The sequence below is a fragment of the Quercus suber genome, unplaced genomic scaffold (assembly GCF_002906115.3).
Source record: "Quercus suber isolate HL8 unplaced genomic scaffold, Cork oak 2.0 scaffold_203, whole genome shotgun sequence".
In the NCBI taxonomy this organism is placed as follows: domain Eukaryota; kingdom Viridiplantae; phylum Streptophyta; class Magnoliopsida; order Fagales; family Fagaceae; genus Quercus; species Quercus suber.
Window position 1 is genome coordinate 1,064,523 of NW_027069661.1, and position 21,255 is coordinate 1,085,777.

Consider the following 21,255-nt stretch of genomic DNA (forward strand, 5'->3'; position numbering starts at 1 on the left):
TTTGCAATTTGATAGCAAGGCCTTTAGGAAATATTGCTGCAATCTGGGCATAACAAATAGATATTCCATCCTGGCATATTCACAGAGGAATGGACAAGCTGAAGCTGTCAATAAGGTTATAGTAAGTGGACTTAAAAAGAGGCTGGATGATGCTAAAGGGAAATGGGTAGAAGAATTGTCACATGTCTTATGGACTTACCAGACCACACTTCGTAGGTCCACAAGAGAAATGCCCTTTTCCATGACTATATGGGGCCGAGATTGTCATCCCTCTAGAGATAGGATTCCCTACGCTGAGAACAAGTTCCTTCACTCCAAGCAGTAACGATGAACTGTTAGGGAGAATCTTAGATTTAGTTAAAGAGCGAAGGGAAAGTGCCATGGTCCAATTAGCCGACTATCAACACAAGCTCAAGTAGGGATATGATGCCAACGTGAAACTAAGACCACTGATAATTGGAGATTTGGTCTTAAGAAGGGTTTTAGGAACTGCGAAGAACCCAGCTTGGGGAAAATTGGGACCCAATTAGGAAGGACCATATCGTATCACATCAGTGGCTGGAATAGGTGTGTATTATCTGGAAGATCTAGAAGAGAGGGCTGTACCACGTCCCTGGAATGTAAATAACCTTAGGAGGTACTACTATTAATAAAGGCTTCCTTCGCCTAATTTAGGTTTGTTGTATCATGTGTTATGTGTTTTTCACCATATATCTATCCAGGTGTTAAACAAAACCTCAGCTTTGCCTGGTTCCTCGGACAATCTGTTTTGGGAAAATTAACACATCATGACCACTATCTAAGTATCAAAGAGAAACTTGGTCATGCCTGAATCCTCGAACTACATGCCTTGTATAAATTAGTCTTTTCCTTTAAATGGCTATATGTCAGGACAAAAATCTTATTTATAACAGACTTTGTGAAATATATACATATACAATAAATTAATTTCCTTTGTTAACTACTTTGGGATCGGATGTAATTGCTCCCAATAGCAATGATTTTCATTGCAATAAGAGTTCTAGATGGACGCTTATGAGCATCACTTAAAGCATTTATGGGCATACCTGTACTTGTGTTAAACTTGACCATCTCTTTAACCCTTATGAGCATCACTTAAACCTATATGCATATTACAACACTGTGTATGTTCATAAAATTAAGTTTATGCTTTGCCAAGGTGATTAACTTAATAAAATTCATCTGCTTTTATTGCTGATCGTATGAAGCAAGACAATTGCTATTTACTCAAGTAGGTTAGTGAAAGAAGTATTACCTCATCATTACTTTTACTAGGTGTTAGCTAAAATGGAAATGATATCAATTTTAGTACAAAAAAACCAGGAAGAAAGGAAATATTCATAACTTTCATTAAGTAAAAGCCTTCAAATAAGGCAGAACAAGTACAAAAAAGGTAGACTGATTACAAACTGGAAAAAAAAAAAAAAAAGATTTCAGCCTTACAACTACTACATGAAGACTTAGGGGAGGTGATGATGGGACAAGTATCCATACCAACCTTCTAACATGCACGTGGAAAGTAGAAATGAAAAGAGGGGGGATATAAATGGAGAAGGGAGCAACAAGATCGGGGGATCAAGGAAAAAAGAAAAAGATATTGTAGCTTCCAGGAACCAAATTTGTAACCAAAATTGAGAACAATATATAAGAGCAGACATCCTCGGACTTTTGTCGAGGACTAATTTTCTTTAGTACAATTCTTCTTCCTTACATTCTCTTATCATCTAAACTCATTCTAGTATTTGTTTGATTAACTAAAACCCAGTTTTCCAATCCATTCTCTATAAATTCATTATTTTGGGCTTTTTGGGTTTAAGTCCATCCACGTAGTGAACTGGAAATTCAAATCTGGTCCTTACAATTATTATTATTATTATTATAGGGAGAATAGATAGACTTGTATTAGAACAATAATATAAACAAATTTGTCTCACTCTCTATCAATTTATATGGAAAAAATAATAATTTAGTGTGCGTTTGGCTACCAATTAAAAAGCCAATTTATTTTACTATTCAGCTTATTTTTGCTACTATTCATGGACCCCACTGGATTTTTTGATACAATTCATGGGTCCCATTGTACTATTTCAGCTAACTTTTACCTTTGTTTACAGTACTTTCAGTAAAAAGTTTTCAGTTTCAATAAAATAAGCAAATCCTAAATAGACCCTTAATTTAGAACTCATTCGTGATAGAATGATAATTTTTGCTTTTGGTCCCATTTTGGATAATTATGTCACATGTTGGGTGCCAAATCTTTACTGGTAAGGACAAATTAGCAACATTTTTTGGGCATGAAATGCATAACACGTGGTTTTTGTTCTTCCCTTATTGATTGGGTTTTCATTTTTAATGAAAAAACTAGTAACTTTATTAAGATGAAAATAAATTCAATACATCTTGAGCTAAAGCCGACTCAATGATAATTGGATTTTCATTTGTTTTAAAAGGACATGATTAAATTCTGATTTCTGAGCCAAAAATTGATAGCTTCCACTTGCACTCCCTACAAACAAAACTAATACTTTGATGATATAAAAGAACTTTGAATTGAATAAATTGGCACGATTGTGGAAAATTACTTTATGGTAACATGTTATCTACCTGTTGAGAACCTTGAGGTTACAATTATCTAGAAGTTAAAAGTCTAGGGCACTACAATTTACAAGTACCATTTTATCCCAATGTCAAAACTCAGGCACTGAATGGTATAGTGTAATGAGAATTGCTCACATATAGTGTCTATTTGGAATTTTTTATTTTGTTGAAATTGAAAACTTTTTATTGGAAGTATGGTAAATAAAGGAAAATTTAAATTACCTAAAATAGTATAATGGGATCCAAAAATTGTATCAAAAAGTGCAGTAGAACTCATGAATAATAGCAAAAATAAGCTGAATAGTAAAATAAATCGACAAAAATAATGTTTGCCAATAATTAATAATGTCAACATTTTGAGGAGTTGTAGGGCTATTTTTCAATGATTAATAAGACATTAAGACGTGGTTAAAGGGCCATTTGGAAGGTCATTTTGTTTGACTAGGAATTGGACCTTACATCAAGTATGCGTGTAAGTGAAAGAATTAAATAAAATTAAGTCTAAAAGACCAACAAATCCTAAAAGAACAAGACCTTAACCAGCAATGGTTTGCGGGTCAAACTTCCCTGATTTTGAGGTTGCTTGCTGATATGGTTTCCCTTTTTTGCTGTATAATATTTTATGTTGGGATAATATTGTCCTTGCCGGGAGCTTCTGATATAGGTCAATGCATCTATCATCATTGAACCCTTTCTCTTTTTTTTTTTTCTTTTTTTTTCCTTTTTCTTTTTGTAACTTTTGGATGAGTTTATTTTATTATTATTTTCTTGAGAATCTTAATCAGAAAGTTTGATGCAGTATTTTAAATTTGACCTCTTAACAAACCAAGTAATGTTAAAGACACAATTTTTTTATTTTTTTTACAATTTATTGAGATAACAAATTGTTATTGATTTTCACATGGATCTACCATTATTATTACTTTATTTGTCTATATCATCCACAACTTATCATCGCAGCTCTTATAAAAAATGAAAATTGTGTATGTAAATTTATCGCAACAATAAATTAATAATTATTCACTTCCATTTTATGCAATGGATTTCTCCAAATTCATACAAAATTTATTCCAAAATGGGAAGAAAATGAATCCTACTCCGAAAAAAAAGAAAGAAAAAAAAAATAAGAGTATAATAATATGCTGCCTTTGACCAAAGGAACATACCAAAAAATCATATAAGATTACAACACTCCTATATATGTATGGTGAGAGTAGATTAGAAACACAGTAATATAGCTCAGATGATGGTGAAAGTCAAAGCATATGATGCTATGAAAACTATGAAGAGAAGCAGAGAAGATGTCAATTCGGTAGTTTTCCCATCTGATGTGTCCCCACCAGTTGACGGTACTGTCTTAGATCCATTTCCTGCACCAATAAAATAACAAGACTAAAATTTTAATGTACATGTGACCATAAAATCCAAAATTTCATAGGTTAAGCTGCTTCATACTTTTGTTGTTTCACATTCAGCACATATTGCTAATATTATGAGAATGGACCAATTTTTATTCCAGTATGGAACTAATGTAAGTTGGACTCAAATTTTGTACCTGAAGAAGATGGTGATCCTGCAGGAGAGTTTGCTGGAGATGAAGCTGACCAATTGCAGATAATGTGTTAGAAAGTTCATCCTAAGTGTAAATAGTTTCCATATTTGATTGAAATTCATATTGCATTTTTGGTTTGAAGGTTTTATTCTTACCATTGCATTGGCTAATAGGGGGAGTCTGGACATTGCAAGCACCAGGAAGTACCATAGCCTGAGTCTGATTAACGTTGATACCGAGAGATGAGGCACCACCATTAAGGACCTCACACAGGCACTGTGGCTGTGACCTGACCACACTGCATGTACAGCAGGAAGAAGAGGGGGGTGAATGAGTTTCCTGTTATATAATTTAGGCATGGAGACATGCTAATGATCACATTGGTGCAACTTGAACTTGGTTGAGCCATTGATCCTCCACATAGAGCTGCCACAAGGACAAAAGCTAGAACCATCTGCATTCTTTTATCTGCCATTGGATAATATAAGATTTTCTGGCAAAAATATTGTCTATGATCAAATAAGCAATGAAGGAAGCTCCTGTTTGTGTCTTTTCTGAGTTTTGTATGTGGTTTATAAAGGGAATGTTGTGAACATAAGTGAGGCATCTGGCTTATATGTGAGTCACCAACTTTTCCTACTTTTTAACAGATTCTTGGAAAGCAACTAAATCCTTGGAACTTTATAAAATTAAAATAATAAAGTCAACCTTTTGAGTCTTCTTGAGTATGCTAGCTTTTGTGTATTTGTGCCTTTCTCTTTATGTATTTCTACCACCATCTTTTTATGTAATATAATTCAGGAAAAACATGCTAAATTTCAGGAGTACAACGAGCTATGTTTTCTACATCTAATGAGCTATACGTGTCCAAATTGAAAGGCTTGGCCATGGTCCAGTATGAGCAGGTCAGAACGAGGAATAATCTAGGGAAGCACCGACCATCCTCATGATTATGTTCAAACTTGTTTAATTTTATTCAGAATTGAAAAACTCTGGTGATTGGATGACAAAACCTGATTGAGGTGGTGGTTGAATATTCTGGTTCATATTCAGCTATCACTTAGTGTTTCAATAACTATCTTATGCATTTGATATAAGCATCCTTTCTCTTATAGTATGTGTGGAGTCCACACACAATGAGAAATAAGATACATATATCTGAGGCATGAGATACCTTCTCCTTCTCTTCTTTACAACATGGCATGTTGATCTTTTCCACTTTCAATGAGGCACAACTTCTTACACAATTTTTTCCACAATTGTTGAAGTCACAAGTTGTCAATGGTAAACAATAAAGTTGTGTTGATGGTGAGTTTATGTGAAAATCATAACAAATTGCCACCTAACAAGATGATTGTGTGATTGTGTGTGTAGAATTACTTTTTTCTCTTTTTCAACTAACACAGGAAAGACCAAGTTAAATGGCCCTTTAGTATCATGGATATTATGCTTGACAGTCACAGCATGCAACACTAGAACCCAATTCAAACAGAATTCAATATTATGCCGGTTATGATAGTTATAAAAGCATTAATTAAGGATATCATGACAATGATGCTCAAAAGCACTCAGAAAATCATGCTTAACTTGGGATCTCATTTCCTTAAATAGTTGCAAAAATATGCCATTTCCTTGATTTTCTTATATTGTTTCCCGTGTCTGTACTCTAAAAATTTGAGAATTTCCTATATCCAATATTATCTAAATCTATGCCAGGATTGGATAAAGAACTGTCTCAAGTCTTGGAAGGAGGAAGCACTGTATTTTGTTTCACTGAGGACATTAGACCTAAACTCAATAGTAGACCATTTTAGAAACAAACCCTCATCAATATCATAGTTTTGCAGGGAAATCTTGAATGTATTAGTTTTTTTCTCAGTTGAAAATTCAGTCACAATGGTTAATTATTGACGCAGACTATTATTTTTGTATTTGATGCTTTGAAAACATCTACATACTGTCCACAGTTTGGAATTCCTTCCAAGTTTCCAATTTCTGCAGTTTTGAAATTCCATGGTGCTTACTCCAAGAAAAGATTTCTGCACATGACTTTGAATTTGTATGTTTACACAAGTTTTTGTTGGCATTAATCACTAACATTATGGAAGTGTTAGACATGGTATAATAGGCATGCAATGGAAATGAGATTTTTAAGATTATATTTTAAGATTCTGCTCAAAGGTACAAATTTCAGAAAGTAGGCCATAACCATCATAAAAATTAGACCATTTCCAGATTTGGCAGTACAAAAAATTTCATGATTTCACAAAATGATATATTGGTTTTGAAGTGTTGCTATATATTGTGGTGGATAGTCCATCTTTTGCACTGACTTGAAACGTATAATATAAACTGAATTTCATTCTTTCAGAAAGGAAAAAAAAAAATGTTGGCTGAATTTCCAAGGGACTCATTGAATTTATTCTTATGCGCTTAATTGGAATTTTTCAACCATTCCATCTTATGACTGTAAGATATTATTGTGAACTCCAAAATTCTTGTCCCTGCACCTTCTTGGCAACTAACTTCTTTTTTATAATTTTATGGCTTTGTTTTTATCTTGTTGGAACATGATGGTTGATATCTGGTCTGGTTAGTTAAGATAATGTCTTTAAACAAATAATAGAGCCAAAGAGAAGCCCTTATTATTGCATCAAATAATAAAACTAAATAATACAAGCACAGTCCTCCAAGTAAAAGCAAGGATCATCTTTAACAGCGTAACGAGGTGGGCAAAGAGTTATTCTAAAACTAGAACAGGAAATCCCTATAGAGTCAGGACATAACAATTTCATATTGTGTCAATAACATAGGATATTTTATCTATGGAACTCTTCTAATTGGACAATATGTGCATGACACAATGTCAAATGAAAGCTAAATATGGAACCTTGTTCCCTAAATATGTCTTTCTTTTTCTTTTTCTTCTTTGGAGAAAAAATATACCAAAACTTGAACACATGTATCATGCTATATATACCTGAAGGAATGCCTGATGCTGAAGTGGTAGTTGCCCCTGCAGGTGCTTCATCAGAAGAATCTGCTGGAGAGCCAACTGGTGGAGTTCCGTTGGCACCTGCTTCACCATAGTATAGTGAGTTGTTAAACAAAAAAGGAAAAACAATTTGCAAGGACCAAAATGAAAATTGACATTCATTTTACGAGGATTAATAAGAAAATACTCGTTCTTTTAAACAATAACATCATGCAATTTTATGCAAAAAATGTGTGTATAATATATTATCGGCTTAATTCAATGATCCATAAGCATAAGGCATATGTGAAACTTGAGCTTACCTTTACACTGGCTAATGGGTGGAGTTTGCACATTACAAGCACTAGGTAGTGATAGAGCTCGAGTTTTGTTTATATTAATACCCAATGAGGCAGCACCACCATTAAGGGCAGTGCAAAGGCACTGTGGGGATGATTGAACAACATTAGAGAGCTGTGAGCAACATGATGATGATGGGGTCGATGAGTTTCCAGTTATGTAGTTAAGGCATGGGGCCAGGTTGGAGAGCACACTTGTGCAACCTGACTGAGCCATGGCTCCACTCCATAACATGGCCACAAGGACTAGGACTAGACCCTTTTCAGTTCCATTAAAAGCCATTTACTAATGTTGGAATTTTTGACTGCCTGAAATGTCTATAAGTGAGGATAGATGAACTCTGTGAACAATATTCAGGATAGTTAGATATGGATTTTAGTTGAGAAAATAAGGGAAGGATGAGATTTTTATATAGCAAACTTGTTTGGAAGGGACAAAGGAATTGGTATTTTTTGGGTGACCAACTCTTACTAAACTAGGAGTACTTGTCATGATAACTTAAGAACTTCTCGACATTAAAGAAAAATATGCAATTATTTAGACATTTTTAAGGACAAAACTTTGTAAGAATATGACTAAAATCTAAATTTAGATTAGTTAGGATCAATCATCTCAATATACCCACTCAATAGCAAATAGTAACACCTGCAAGCTCTGTGATCAAAAAATGGATTTTTTTTTTTTTTCCTATTGCTACGGAGAGTTGTTAATGAATACCTTTTTTTTGCATCACTTTCAATTTCATAATCCAGATTTCCATACAAAGTTAAATGCCCGGCAAGTCCAAGCACATAAGGTTGCAGACCAAGTTCGACTATGCACTATGATATCATTACTTGAGTCATTAACAAAATTTAAATGGAAAAATAAAAAATTATAACTTCCTGTTGGCCAAAAATAAAAACAAAAAGTTATATATCTGACATGTCAAACCTACCTAACTAGAAATATAAGGATTCCTTCACTCATGAGTATTAGTTAAGAGTAGTTCAACTCCAAAACCCATGTCAAATCTACCTGTTTTTTCCCTCCAAATTTCCTAGACCCTATATGTATAAAACACCTCATTAATAACCAAAGCCAAACCAAACGATTTCTTCACAGATTGCAGACTGAAGACCATTTGTAGTTGATTTATTCCTAGAACTCATGGAGACTATCAAGGGTTCTAGACTTGTTGCAATATCAGCAACTCTTTTAGTCATTTCAGCAATATTAGTTAAAGGGCAGATTAGGACACCATGTACAACATCAATGATCAATAGCTTTACCCCATGTTTTAATTTCATTACTGGAAGTAGCAATAATGGTTCATCACCAACATCTGACTGTTGCAGTTCCTTGCAGTCACTCACCAGCACGAGTGTGGATTGTGCTTGTCTCGTACTAACCGCCAATGTGCCTGTTCAACTCCCTATAAACCGAACTCTAGCACTTTCCCTTCCACAAGCATGTAACATGGCCGTGCCCGTACAATGCAAAGGTGTGAATCACATTATCTTATCTGAATTTGAACTTTTTAATGACGCTTAGAGTTCATTTGAAATGTGAAAGATATCTGATGGTGCAATTCATTGCATTTTGCAGCCTCCAGTGCACCACTACCAGCTCCGGGTACTAAAAAAGTCCTATGATTTATTATATATTTCTATACATAGATACATAAAATTGAAAAATCCAATGGCAAAGAAGCATGTAAAACACAAATTTCACATCTACATTTGTGCTTACTTTAAACAATGTGAGCTTTCGTGACAGGTACTGTCTCACTTGGACCAAGTCCCTCACCTATAGCTGCTTCTCCTTTGAGTCCACGGGGTAACTGTCTTAAATTTCAATTCATCTACATTTGTGCTTACAATAAGCAATGTGAACTTTCTTGACAGGTCCTATTTCACATGTACCAAGTCCCTCACCTAAAGCTGCTTCTCCTTTGAGTCCACGAGGTAACTGTCTTATATTTCAATTCGTCTACATTTGTGATTTGTGCTTACAGTAAGCAATGTGAACTTTCTTGACAGGTCCTATCTCACATGTACCAAGTCCCTCACCTATAGCTGCTTCTCCTTTGAGTCCACGAGGTAATTCTGTTCTGAAATTTCAATAATATTCGTTTCACTAAAACAGTATTGTTATAATATATATCTCTGAAACTAGAATGGGAAACAAATTCGCCAATATTGTTATGCTTGATTCCTTAACTACAACACAACAATTAAACGTTAGTCACAAATTTTTAGGGTTGGCTATGAATACTTAGTAGACTAATCAGGATCAGTCATGTGTAATCTTGCTTGATACCTAAACTTTTTTTCATTTAAATTTTTTGTTGGACAGCTTCTAAGGCAGTGGCACTAGCTCCAGCACCACAATCTGACACAACTCTGCAATTGACACCAGCATCTCCACCAGTGGAAACAAAAGCACCCACAACAAATCCAGGAATTCGACCTGTGCTGACCCCACCAGCATCTGCTTCATCTTACGTTTCCCCAGCACCTCTCCTAGCACTACTTGTTGGAATTATGGTGTTTTGAGTACTGCTAAGTTCTATCTCAAAAAAACAAAAAAAAAAAAAAAAAAAAAAAAAAAAAAAAAAAAAAAAAACTACTAAAGTTGCTTCCTATTTTGTTTTTGTAGTCCTTCCTTCTATAAATATTTGACTCTGTTTCTCAGGGTTGAGAATATACTTGTTTTAGATTTGTTTGGAGCTCCATGAGGGCCATTGGATGTCAAGTATCTTTGGTTGTTTGATGTATTACTGAAATGGGTATCATATTTGAGATCCATTTATAATAACATTCAATGGCGCATCAAATTTCCAATATCATGTTGAGTTATTCACATCATTAGGTTTTACATCTCATTTATTAACAAGCTCAATTTCAGACCAGTACCACCAATAGTCACTTACTCCATATCCCTTTACTTAGATCTTTCATGTTTATTTGTTCTTTAGCATGTCTTTCTTTGATCAATAACCATTCATGCATTCAACTTCTAAGCAATAGTCCTCCAGGTTGGGACGTCCACCAACTCGCTTCATCCATGAAGGTACATTCAATGCATGGAGAGTTTGGATTGCGTGTTCTCGTGAGCTGAAAATCCATGCACATAGGCACGTCATGTATTTAAAAATGACTGTGTTATCCCCATCCAATACAATGGAGTAGTTGATGGAAGCTTTGCTCATATAATTAGATGGTACCCACACAACATATTCAAGATGTTAAAAGTCAACAATAATTAGATGGCCAAGTCCCACAACAAAATTTTCATACCAATCTCAACAACTTCTAGATATCCTAATCAGAATTGTGGAAGTTAGATGTTTCAAATAAGCTTAAAGTCTTCACATGGAGGGTGTGCAACAACATTCTTCCCACGTAAATGAATGCACATGGTAAGTTTGTGACTATTAACCTAAAATGCTAATACAGTCTCAAAAGTTTAAACTGTTAGAAAATAGTGTAGATGAATGTATACAGTAAGTTGGTGATTATTGACCTAAAATGCTCGGAAAGTTTTAAAATTTTAAACTGTTAGAAAATGGTAAATTTAAACTTCATAGTTCTAAAAAAAACATATATTGGTGTGGTGTCCACTGCGTGCATGGGCCATCTGGAATGCGAGGAATTGTTCCTGCTTTGAGGGTAAACAAACACATCCAGAACAGAGCTTTGCATGCCACTGTGGATTGTAAATATGGATACCCCACGTTTGTTTGTCTGGGAGATTTCCCTTTTATTCATACGGTTTTTATATCAATGAAGTTCTATCTTGCAGTCAAAAGAAGAAGCTGCAACTGCAAGTCCCAGTAGAGCTGCTAAGCATGCTCTTAGTTCTTGTGGACACACATGCCATTTCACAAGGGTTCCTTCCACGAGTCTAATTTATCTTAAGAAAATATGTGTACATAGCTTTTTGTAGCACAACTTTTTGCCACAACTCCGAAGTGATGGGCAACTACTCACTACCACATTAAAGCTGTGATAAAAGCTGTGGCATAAAAATTGTGGTCATAAAAGAACTTATTTATCATTGTGCACACTTGTGTGTGAGAGAGAGATTTGGTTACAAGTGGTTGCAACCAAAGATGCGTAAAGACCGATTTTCCAATGATTTCTTAAGCAAACGCTAAAATTGGACAAAGTTGAATCATTCACCAACCCAAGTTTAGCAAATCCTATACATCAACCATACTTTTAATCACAAATCATCCCATAATTCTAGGAAGTATCCAAAATAACGACAGCCCTACAAGCCCCTTATATATAACCTCTAAGCCATTGTCAATGGAACGCTGAAAAAAAAAAAAAGGAAAAGGCAAGCATAGAAAAATAAAAAATAAAAAAAAATTTAACACACATACACATAAGTAAATTAAGAGAATGGCCAACAAGTTCGTTGCAGTGTTTCTCATGTGCATTGTTGCCGTTGCAGCGTTCAGCCTTCAAGCGGCTAAAGCTGCTGAGGAGGACATGTTCAAGGGATGCTTCAGCAAATGCCACAAAGGATGCTTGCTTAATCGCAATGGTAACAGCTTCTGTGAAATGAAGTGTGACAATGATTGTGCTGAAAAAGAGCTTGCTGGTAAGTTTTAGAAATGAATAATGTTACGAGCACCAAATTTTTCATAGCTTAGTGACACCAGTTTTTTGTCTACAATTGACAACTTACCACCTCAATGCTTTTGAAAAAAAAAATTATGAAAAAAATTGTGCTATAGACTAAACAAATACAAGGCCCTCTTTTAATTTGTTTCTTTCCATTTTTTCCATGAAAACCCCATTAATCCTATTGAATTTTTGGACGCCATACAAACCGGCCTTAGTAACTTAGTGACACCAGATTTTTGTCTACAATATAATTGACAACTTACTACCTCAATGCTTGTGAAAAAAAAAAATTGTTCTATAGACTAAACAAAGACAAGGTCCTCTTTTAATTTGTTTCTTTCCAATTCTTTTCCATGAAAACCCCCTAATCCTATGGAATTTTTGGACACCATACAAATCGGCCTTAATATGCGTTTGTTCTTTGTGCAGAAAAACTTAACACCAATCTACCCTGAGCAAATGAACGGAAGCACAAAGTCTTACTCAAAGGAATAGAGGGAGATGAATTGTGCGATAAATTAAGTTGTGCTGTTTAATTTAAGACATTCATTCCAATCCTAATGTATTCATTTTGCAATTTATAATACGTATGACATTCTGTTAATTGTGATCTTTTTATATTTTATTTCTCTAAAGAGATTGCTATATTGTCATCCAATGTGTTATTAACATTATCAATCTTATGAACTGGCTTGTAATCTCATACATAAATATATTTAAAAATAAATATAATTAAGTGTAAATTAAAAATTCCCCCTTAAGTTGAATATTACTGAGGGTAGATTTTACATTTTTGTAACTTTTGAAAAGGCCTTATATAGATATTATTTGGTACAGTATGAAAGTTCTTCAATCTTGATTATTATTATTTTTTTGAGGAAAAAAAAACAAGTAGATATTTTGTTACTTTTTAACTTTATTTTATTATTCTCAAAAGAAAAAAACCAACTTAATTTTGTTATTGGGATGAAATAAATTTATTTTATTTTTCAATAAAGTTATAAAAATTGAGTCATTACTAACTTATATTGAAAATGAACAACCAATTTTTTAGAACATGCAAATTATTTATTTAAATTTATATTTGAACTAATAATAAGTTTTTATAAGAAAATATGGATTAAAAATGGTTTCAAATAGATTTTTAATATAAAATTAGAAGCAGTTTTAGATGAATCTAATTAAAATAATTTTAAATAGGTTAGAAGTATTATATATTTAAAGTGTTATATCGAAGCATAATATACTTTAATTGAATCTTTTTATGATTTTTAAGTTTAGATATAGAAGCACCAAGTTGAAGCCTATTAAAAATTTTAAGGCATTTGACATCATATTATGGTTTATTAATTAAACTTCCACTGTAATAGATTAATAAGATAGCTCTTTTTTTTTTTTTTTTTTTCTTAGACTTATAGCTCATTTTATTATGTAAAAAGATTCCTGATGCTATTATTATTATTATTATTATTATTATTATTATTATTATTATTATTATTAAAGAGTTTCAGCTTATGATATCCACTCTTGATGATAGGTAAAATACTATTACAATGTGCTTGACTGTCTATATTATAGAAAATTATATGATATTCTAAATGACCATAAATACCTACTTTTCCCCTAAAATGAATTGTGGGTTCCATTATAAATTTAATTAATAAGACTCATTTTTATATAGTAGTGGGGAAGAGCCCTAAATCCCAAGAATAGGGGGATTTTCCTGATGGGGAATGGTGGAGTTAATGCTATCAAGATCTTAGGGATACTTTCCATTCTGGGAAGGTGAAAGTCGTGTGGTAGGATCTTTGTGCGTGATGCATAAGATGTTTCCATATATGAATATGTGTGTAGACCACGTAAGGCCACGTAGGACTCATTGACATGCCTCTTCGTCAATTAGGGGTCTTCCGTCAGTTAGGGGATCCTCCGTCAGTCTGGCAGGGAGGCGCATCCATCAATTTTGTCTTTGATCTATCCTTATGGCCGTTGGTTCCTTAGGAAGCCCATGGTTTCTATGGGGTTGATGGCTCATTTGAAGCCGTCAGCCTTCTCCTTGACGGCCTCTGTTTGTTTACAAGTCCCAATTTTATTACCAAAAATATCCTTATAAGCTGCCCCCTACTCCGTGGTCCCATCGCCTATGACCGACAGGTCTCAAAGTAATAAGGGCTTTTATGAGCATTAATTGCTTTATTGAAGAGTGTGTCATTAATGGGGTAGGTATCTCTTAGAATGAATGCTAGATGACACGTGCCACTTTTTGATTGGTCTCGTTTCTAATCAGAAGCGTAGCTTCGTATACTGCGCTCCTTTACTCTATAAATAGTTCTTCCTCCCTCAGTTTTTCCTTTTACTTTATTTTCAATTCTTAAGAGCTGTGATCCTAAGTTGATCTTAAGCTATTCTGTCACTACATTCATTCGTTGTTTTAACCAATAAGCAATCAGTTCACTTGGACTAACGAGTAACCATAACTCCCTTTGTAAGTCTCCTTCACTTTATCCCATTTTATTGCTTTTCTAGCTGGTCATTGTTTTTTAAAGACCCGTCAAATAGGTTCTTTGAATACATCTGTCGCTTGTAGGTGAATAGATGTCAGGTGATAGAGAAGCGACGAGTGAACAGTCGTCGTCAGTCTATGAGGGTGCAGGCTACAACGAAATTTATCCGTCACACAAGCCCGTAGAGGATTTAACATGGTCCCCAAAAAAGGATCCGTCTGTTCACTCCCTTTCCTAGGAGGAAAAGAAGGAGTACGAAGGGGTTGAGGAGGAAGGAGAAGAGGAGGATAAGGAGGAGGAAGAGGAAAAGGAAGAGGAGGGAGACAAGGGCAAAGAAAAAGGCAACGGTGATGAGAGGGATCATAGGGAAGGTGACGAGGCCATAAGTTAGGTAGACAGTAGCAATCATAGGCCCTTCATCCTTCCTATGATATGGACGGTGAATGATTTATACCCGACCATGTCCCTGAAGGTCTTCAACACCCTTTGTGACCGTTACCAAATTCCTGAACATATCCCTCTTTAGTTGCCAAGGAAGTTTGAGAAGTGCTATTTGGGTAAGACAACGGACGTTGGCATGTATGATGCCATGTTTACCATAGGACTAAGGTTGCCGCTGACGGAGCTACACCTTCAGCTCACCAATTATCTGGGTCTATCCGTTAGTTAACTCGCCCCTAATGCCTGGAGGATATTTATTGTGGCCAAGGTGATATAGGGTCAGTTGAGTGGTGGCAAACGTCGTTTTACCCTTGATAAGTTCTTTTATTGCTACAAGCCTCAGCATATATACTCGTCGAAGGGTATTTACCACTTCTTGGCAAGAAAGCCGTTGTTTAGGTTGGTGTCAGATATGCCTGACTCTAATAGGAGTTGGAAGAATAGGTATTTCTTTGTCTAGGGGACGGACTTGGTGTGCAAACCTAAGGAGTAGGATAGTATGCCCAATGGGTTTGATAACTCCTGGGGTATTTTAAGAGAATCAAGTGAGCTGTTGATGTCTATCTCATCTTACCCCGTTAGTTTTAGTTATGTAACTTACCTATTGCTTTTTGTTTTCAACTCAAGTCCATCCACAAATAAATGACAAACATGAGAGCTTCCTTAGGCAAGTTTGGGTGATCCCGCTTGAGCAGAGAAAGTGGAAGGACCTGGTCACCCTTGATACTCTCCACGCTTTCTGCGGTAGTCCAGAGCCAACGGTTGAAGCTCGATTATTGGACACTTTCTTTCGCCAACGTAATTTTTTTCTTTCCATCCATTTATCTTTCTATCAATTCATTTTAGTCTGTCCCTATTTTTCTAATATCTTCTGTCACCTTTTTCAGAGATGGACACAGGTAGGCAGAGGGCTATAGTGAGGAAGTCGGCTGCTGCTCGCCTTAAGCAGAGGAAAGGAAGCAAGGTTCAGCTGGCATTTGGCCTTTTGGTAGCTTTCCAAGCGCTCCATACAATCTTTTCAACAAACAGCCATCTAAGTCGAACCAATATGGCAGTCTCTACGAAGCCCTACCCAACGATTACAAGCAGCTACAATACCTCGACCTTTCTGTTGCCTTTGCTAACATCACCAGAGTAATAAAAAATCTCCTATTCTATTTTCAAATGTATTTTTATCCCGATCTATATTTAAAGATCAAATATTAAAAATACAATTTTTTTTAAAAAAAATTGTTTAAGTGAAAATCTTAATTGGAATATCATTTTACTTTTTTTTTATATCACATCAGTCCAACGCTAACACCTCATTATATATCAATATATTACACAAACAAACAAAAAGTTGATTATGAATCAATATATTACACAACAAACAAGAAGTTATCAATCATTTATATGATTATATAATTGATTTTTAATATTTTACTCATGTTTCCCTTCAATCTTCACATTTTTAATATTTTACTCACGTTTCCCTTCAATCTACACATGTATATATTTTAATCACTTGTGTTGTTAAATGATTGTTTAACAATCATATGATTGATATATAAGAGCATCCACATCAGTTGGTGGATACTTTTCTATAATACAAAAATACCTTCATTTTACACATTTTGGCCAAAAACACACTCACATTAATGGGTATAAAGTTGTGTAAAGTTATGCACAATTATACAAATGCTACAGTAACCGTGCATATATGCACGATCACTGTAGCTCGTGTATTTATTATTTTATTAATTTCTGTTCATACCTTTTTTTTTCTCTCTCTTCTCCGTGCACAGCGAACTCAGTCTCCTTATCTAATTTTTCCTCAAATGCATACAAACACATCCACACAGACAAATCAACACAGAAACACACCCACACACAGACAAACCCACACAGTTCTTTTTTCGATTATTGTATGTGGTTGTGGTTGCTATTGTAGTTGTTGTTAATGGCAAGCAATCTAGGTCGATGGGTCGGGAAAAAGACCCAGGAGGTTGGATTGGTAAGAGGGTTATGGAGCTTGGTTCGTGGATCGGCTGGTGAAGAAGTGATCTGGGTCGATGAGTCGGCCGGTGAAGAAGTGATCTGGGTCGATGGGTCAAGAAAAAGACCCAAGAGGTTGGATCGATAAGAGGTTTGTGGAGCTTGGTTCATGGATCGGCTGGTGAAGAAGTGATCTAGGTCGATGGGTCGGCTGGTGAAGAAGTGATCTGGGTCAATAGGTCGAGAAAAAAACCTGAAAGGTTGGATCGGTAAGAGGTTTGTGGAGCTTGGTTCGTGGATCGTCCGGTGAAGAAGTGATCTGGGTCGATGGGTCGGCCGGCAAAGAAGTGATTTGGGTCGAAGGGTCAAGAAAAAGACCTGGGAGGTTGGATCGATAAGAGGTTTGTGGAGCTTGGTTCGTGGATCGGCCGGTGAAGAAATGATCTGGGTTGATAGGTTGAGAAAAAGACCTGAGAGGTTGGACCGGTAAGAGGGTTGTAGAGCTTGGTTCGTGGATCGGTCGATGAAGAAGTCTGGGATCGGAGCTAGGGATATCTCGGTCAAATCTGATTCAGTCGGATCTAATCGATGCTTGTGGATTGGTGCTTGATCGGGTCTTGCCTAATTAGAGCTGTGGATTGGTGCTTATGACCAAGATGCTGTGGATTAGACCGAGAGGGAGAGTTGATCTGTGTTCAGAAATGGGTATAGAGAGAGGTAGAGAGATGGGTATAGAGAGAGAGCAACAAATCAGAAAAAATGGGTAGAGAGAGAGAGAGAGAGAGAGAGCACGCGTATGTAATGGGGGTAGTTGAGAGATATAATAAAAAATTGAGAAAATTGATTATTTAAGTAAAAGATATGACAGAATAGATAAACTGATGTTGGTGTTTTGTAAAAATGAATGTGTAAAATAGAAAAAGTAGGTTTTTAGTATAAAAATAGATGTGTAAAATACACTAACTAATGTAGTTACTCTAAGTGATTAAACAACTCATATGATTATTATATAGAGTTATTATATAGGTGATGTCATTGAAGTACTAATATAATTACGTTACTTTCCATTTCTATTTTTTCTAAAGGAATTTTTTTTTTCCTTTCCATTTCATTTAAAAATATTTACTTTCTACTAATTCCTTTCTTGATGTATACATATACATGTTTTTGTAAAATATTTGAACTATAGGGATCTATGGTTGGTCCTGTTTACTACTCAAAGGCGACAAAGATCTCTGTCATAGTTGAAGGTGAAGGATACATCGAGATGGCATGCCCTCATCTTTCTTCCTCTAGATCAAGAGGGCAAAGAGGTGGCAAGGGAAGCTCTGGACCAAGAAACAGTAGCACAAGATACTGGAAGGTCAGCGGTGCCTTGAGAGTTAAGACTCGGTGTGGTGTTTGTAACTCCGGATAGCCATCCTTTTGCATTCATTGCTTCACGGATTAATGACCTGAAAGTCGTTTGCTTCGAGATCAATGCCAAAGGAAACATTAGGTACCATCTTGCAGGTATATTTGTCTTTCCCTTGATCCACCGTATCGCTTTCTATTTAAAATATAATGAGAAAACTGTGTAATGTTACTCTGTAGGAGCTTCATGCACTGTAGAAGCAAAATATTGTATTAATTTACAAGCAAGGTACTTCTCATGAATAAATAGACTAGAATATATACCAGGGGTTGTCCAGTAGTTTTGGCCTTATACATGTGGAGTCTTAAGTAGGGATGGCCATGGGTAGGGTATGGATTGGGTATACCCATACCCTACTCGAAAAGTTTGCCCATGGATGCCCAAATATCAATATTCATTAGTATCCATACCCAAATCTTACCCGGATATATTATCCATGGATATATATCCATACCCTACCCAAAACCCATTTAATTTAATTTTTTTTTTAAATCCAAAACATTTTACTTAAAAACACAATACACACCGAACGAAAACCTCAAAAATTCTCCTTCTCCTTCAATGGCGTCCTCAGAATCTATAGACGATAGCTTCCGAGCCTGAGTTGATCCCTCGCATCCTTGAAATCATCGCCGTGGTCACTCACCAACGGCAAGGTCGAGCAACGAGAATGGAGGCGAGATACTAACGACACACACGATCGCAATGACACGCTGTGCTCATTGGTGTTCGACGAGTGCTTTAAGAAAGACCAAAGAGCTTCGCAAAGAAAGCTTCGTAGAGAGCTCGATGACCAAAACGATGACGCAGATAAATAGTCCAATCAGTCATTTAGAGGCAAAGATGCTGATATAGACAAATGGGAAATCAGATCTTCGATCGGCTTGGACCCCACTCTCGACCGCAAGGTTTGTTTCTTTCATTTTGCATAATTTTGATTTTAATTTATCTGTTATTTTTTGAGGTTTTCGTTCAGTGAGAGAGGTTTTTTTTTTTTTTTTTTTAAATACGGGTTGGGTTTGGATAATATCCATTCCCAACCCGAACAATTCAGGTAATATCCATACCCTACCCAGTGAAGCTCTACCCATGAGGAACCGGGTATTACCCGGAACATTTGGATCGGGTAGGGTTGGATATCCATTACGTAGTGGGTACGGCCATCCCTAGTCCTAAGTTTAAGTCTTAGACACAAGTCTTATGGCATCCCTCTAGTGCTATACAAGCAAAATACCTTATCAAGTTACAAGAAAAGTACTCCTAAATTCTAATGAATAAAGAGTGTACTTCAATTTTAGAAGTATCCTTTTCACTTTCCAATTCTCATGTGATATATTCATCAGATATTCATAGATTTCTCTTAGTCAATATTGTACGGGTCACCTTGATGAAAGGCGCCTATTCTTACCTAAGGAGATTAGAAATTTGTATTTGGACACCCATATTTGTAAATTTGGCATTGACTTAAGTTAACTTTTTACTCTCTTGACAAAAATAATTGGTAAAAAGGGAATGTTATGTGTCACATTTCTGGGAATGTTATGTGTCACATTTCTGTGTTGTGTGTCAATTTCTTCCTTATTTGGTTGTCTAGGAAAAGGGAATGTTATGAATAAGTTAGAGAAGGAGGCGGAAAGGATCTTCAACCTGCAAGATGGGGAATTATTTTTCCAAGGGCCAAAGGAACGAGAAGAGGAATATGTTCGTGCTTTTTGAGTAAGGAGGATTGCATGGGGGGTCGAAAGTTGGTGTGGGAAGTGGCTATATAATAAGAGCTTTTAAGGAGGGTTTTAGGGTTTTGTGGTTTCCTTATATGTATGATATATGCTGAGTATGTGCAATGATGTAAAAATATGCTTGAGTATATGAGCAATGGTGTAAATTTATGCTGGAGTACTAACCTTGAATAAGAGACACATCTACTTAATAAAAAGGAGGAGTTTGGATTTTATTTCTGTGTTCTCCCTCTCCTGGTGACTGACTATCTTGCAAGCTCAAAGACACGGATGCTTCTATCCAAATTGTATTATATTCCTCGTCCGTGTCTAGGTTAAGATATTTTAAAATTTTAGTCTCTCCCTCAAACATGAGTTAGCAACTCTTGCAATGAACAAGGGAGTTTGCTATCTTCTAAAAATAATAATAATAATAATAATAAGGAAGTTTACTATGATTCTGTATTATTTGAAAATTATAATAGCTATTAATACACATGATTTTATATTATTTGAAAATTATAATAGCTTATTTTAGTAGCAATACTTCAGACAGTTAGAAACAACTGATATTGGGGATTTTGGGAGTTAAGAAGGTGAATAGAATTGAAACTTATCTTGGTTTACCAACCAGGCTAAGCATCACACATTTTCTTATTTGAAAGACATAATATGGAAGAAGTTTCAAGGGTGGAAGGGCTTGATGTTGTTAAGAGCTGGTAAAGAAATACTAATCAAGGCTGTGACACAGTCCATACTCACATATACAATGAGTGTGTTTCAACTCCTATAGAAATTATGTGATGAATTAGATGCTCTGTGTGCAAAGTTTTGGTGGGGTTAGGTAAGGAGTGAACGAAAAATTCATTCGAGGAGTTGGGATAAACTGACAGCTTTAAAGAAAGAGGGAGGAATGGGTTTTTGAGATTTAAGAGCCTTTAACCTAGCTATGTTGGCTAAGCAAGGATGGAGAATGGTTCAATGCAATGATTCTCTACTTTATCAACGCTTCAAAGCAAGGTATTTTCCCCGTTCATCTTTCCTTGAAGCTAAAGTTTCACCAAATTGTTCATATGTTTG

The 21,255-nt window shown here is 35.5% G+C and overlaps 3 protein-coding genes across 5 annotated transcripts; 2 read left to right on the forward strand and 1 right to left on the reverse strand.

Annotated features, from left to right (window-relative positions):
- Positions 1-3,624: 3,624 nt before the first annotated feature.
- LOC111994757 (non-specific lipid transfer protein GPI-anchored 5-like) lies at positions 3,625-7,896 on the reverse strand. 2 transcript variants are annotated; one of them, XM_065779267.1, is made up of 5 exons: positions 7,469-7,892; positions 7,152-7,247; positions 4,327-4,469; positions 4,175-4,219; positions 3,625-3,989 (listed from the first exon to the last, which is right to left on the reverse strand). In XM_065779267.1, the coding sequence occupies exons 1-5, from the start codon at positions 7,785-7,787 to the stop codon at positions 3,924-3,926; spliced, it is 669 nt and encodes a 222-aa protein (XP_065635339.1). In that variant the 5' UTR covers positions 7,788-7,892; the 3' UTR covers positions 3,625-3,923. The 2 variants fall into 2 exon arrangements, with proteins under 2 accessions (XP_065635339.1, XP_065635340.1); XM_065779268.1 differs by lacking the exons at positions 3,625-3,989; positions 4,175-4,219 and having other exon boundaries at positions 4,333-4,639; positions 7,469-7,896.
- A 674-nt stretch (positions 7,897-8,570) lies between these two features.
- LOC112009540 (non-specific lipid transfer protein GPI-anchored 16) lies at positions 8,571-10,332 on the forward strand. Of its 2 annotated transcripts, XM_024042203.2 has the most exons (6): positions 8,572-8,988; positions 9,093-9,119; positions 9,264-9,323; positions 9,392-9,451; positions 9,527-9,586; positions 9,843-10,332. In XM_024042203.2, the coding sequence occupies exons 1-6, from the start codon at positions 8,655-8,657 to the stop codon at positions 10,040-10,042; spliced, it is 741 nt and encodes a 246-aa protein (XP_023897971.2). In that variant the 5' UTR covers positions 8,572-8,654; the 3' UTR covers positions 10,043-10,332. The 2 variants fall into 2 exon arrangements, with proteins under 2 accessions (XP_065635341.1, XP_023897971.2); XM_065779269.1 differs by lacking the exon at positions 9,392-9,451 and having other exon boundaries at positions 8,571-8,988.
- A 1,564-nt stretch (positions 10,333-11,896) lies between these two features.
- Positions 11,897-20,394, forward strand: LOC111994754 (vicilin Jug r 6.0101-like). Its single transcript, XM_024026639.2, is given in 6 exon segments — positions 11,897-12,098; positions 15,957-15,968; positions 16,019-16,203; positions 18,236-18,418; positions 18,420-18,558; positions 20,055-20,394. Coding segments are annotated over 6 exon segments (843 nt in total). The 3' UTR covers positions 20,177-20,394.
- Positions 20,395-21,255: the final 861 nt, after the last annotated feature.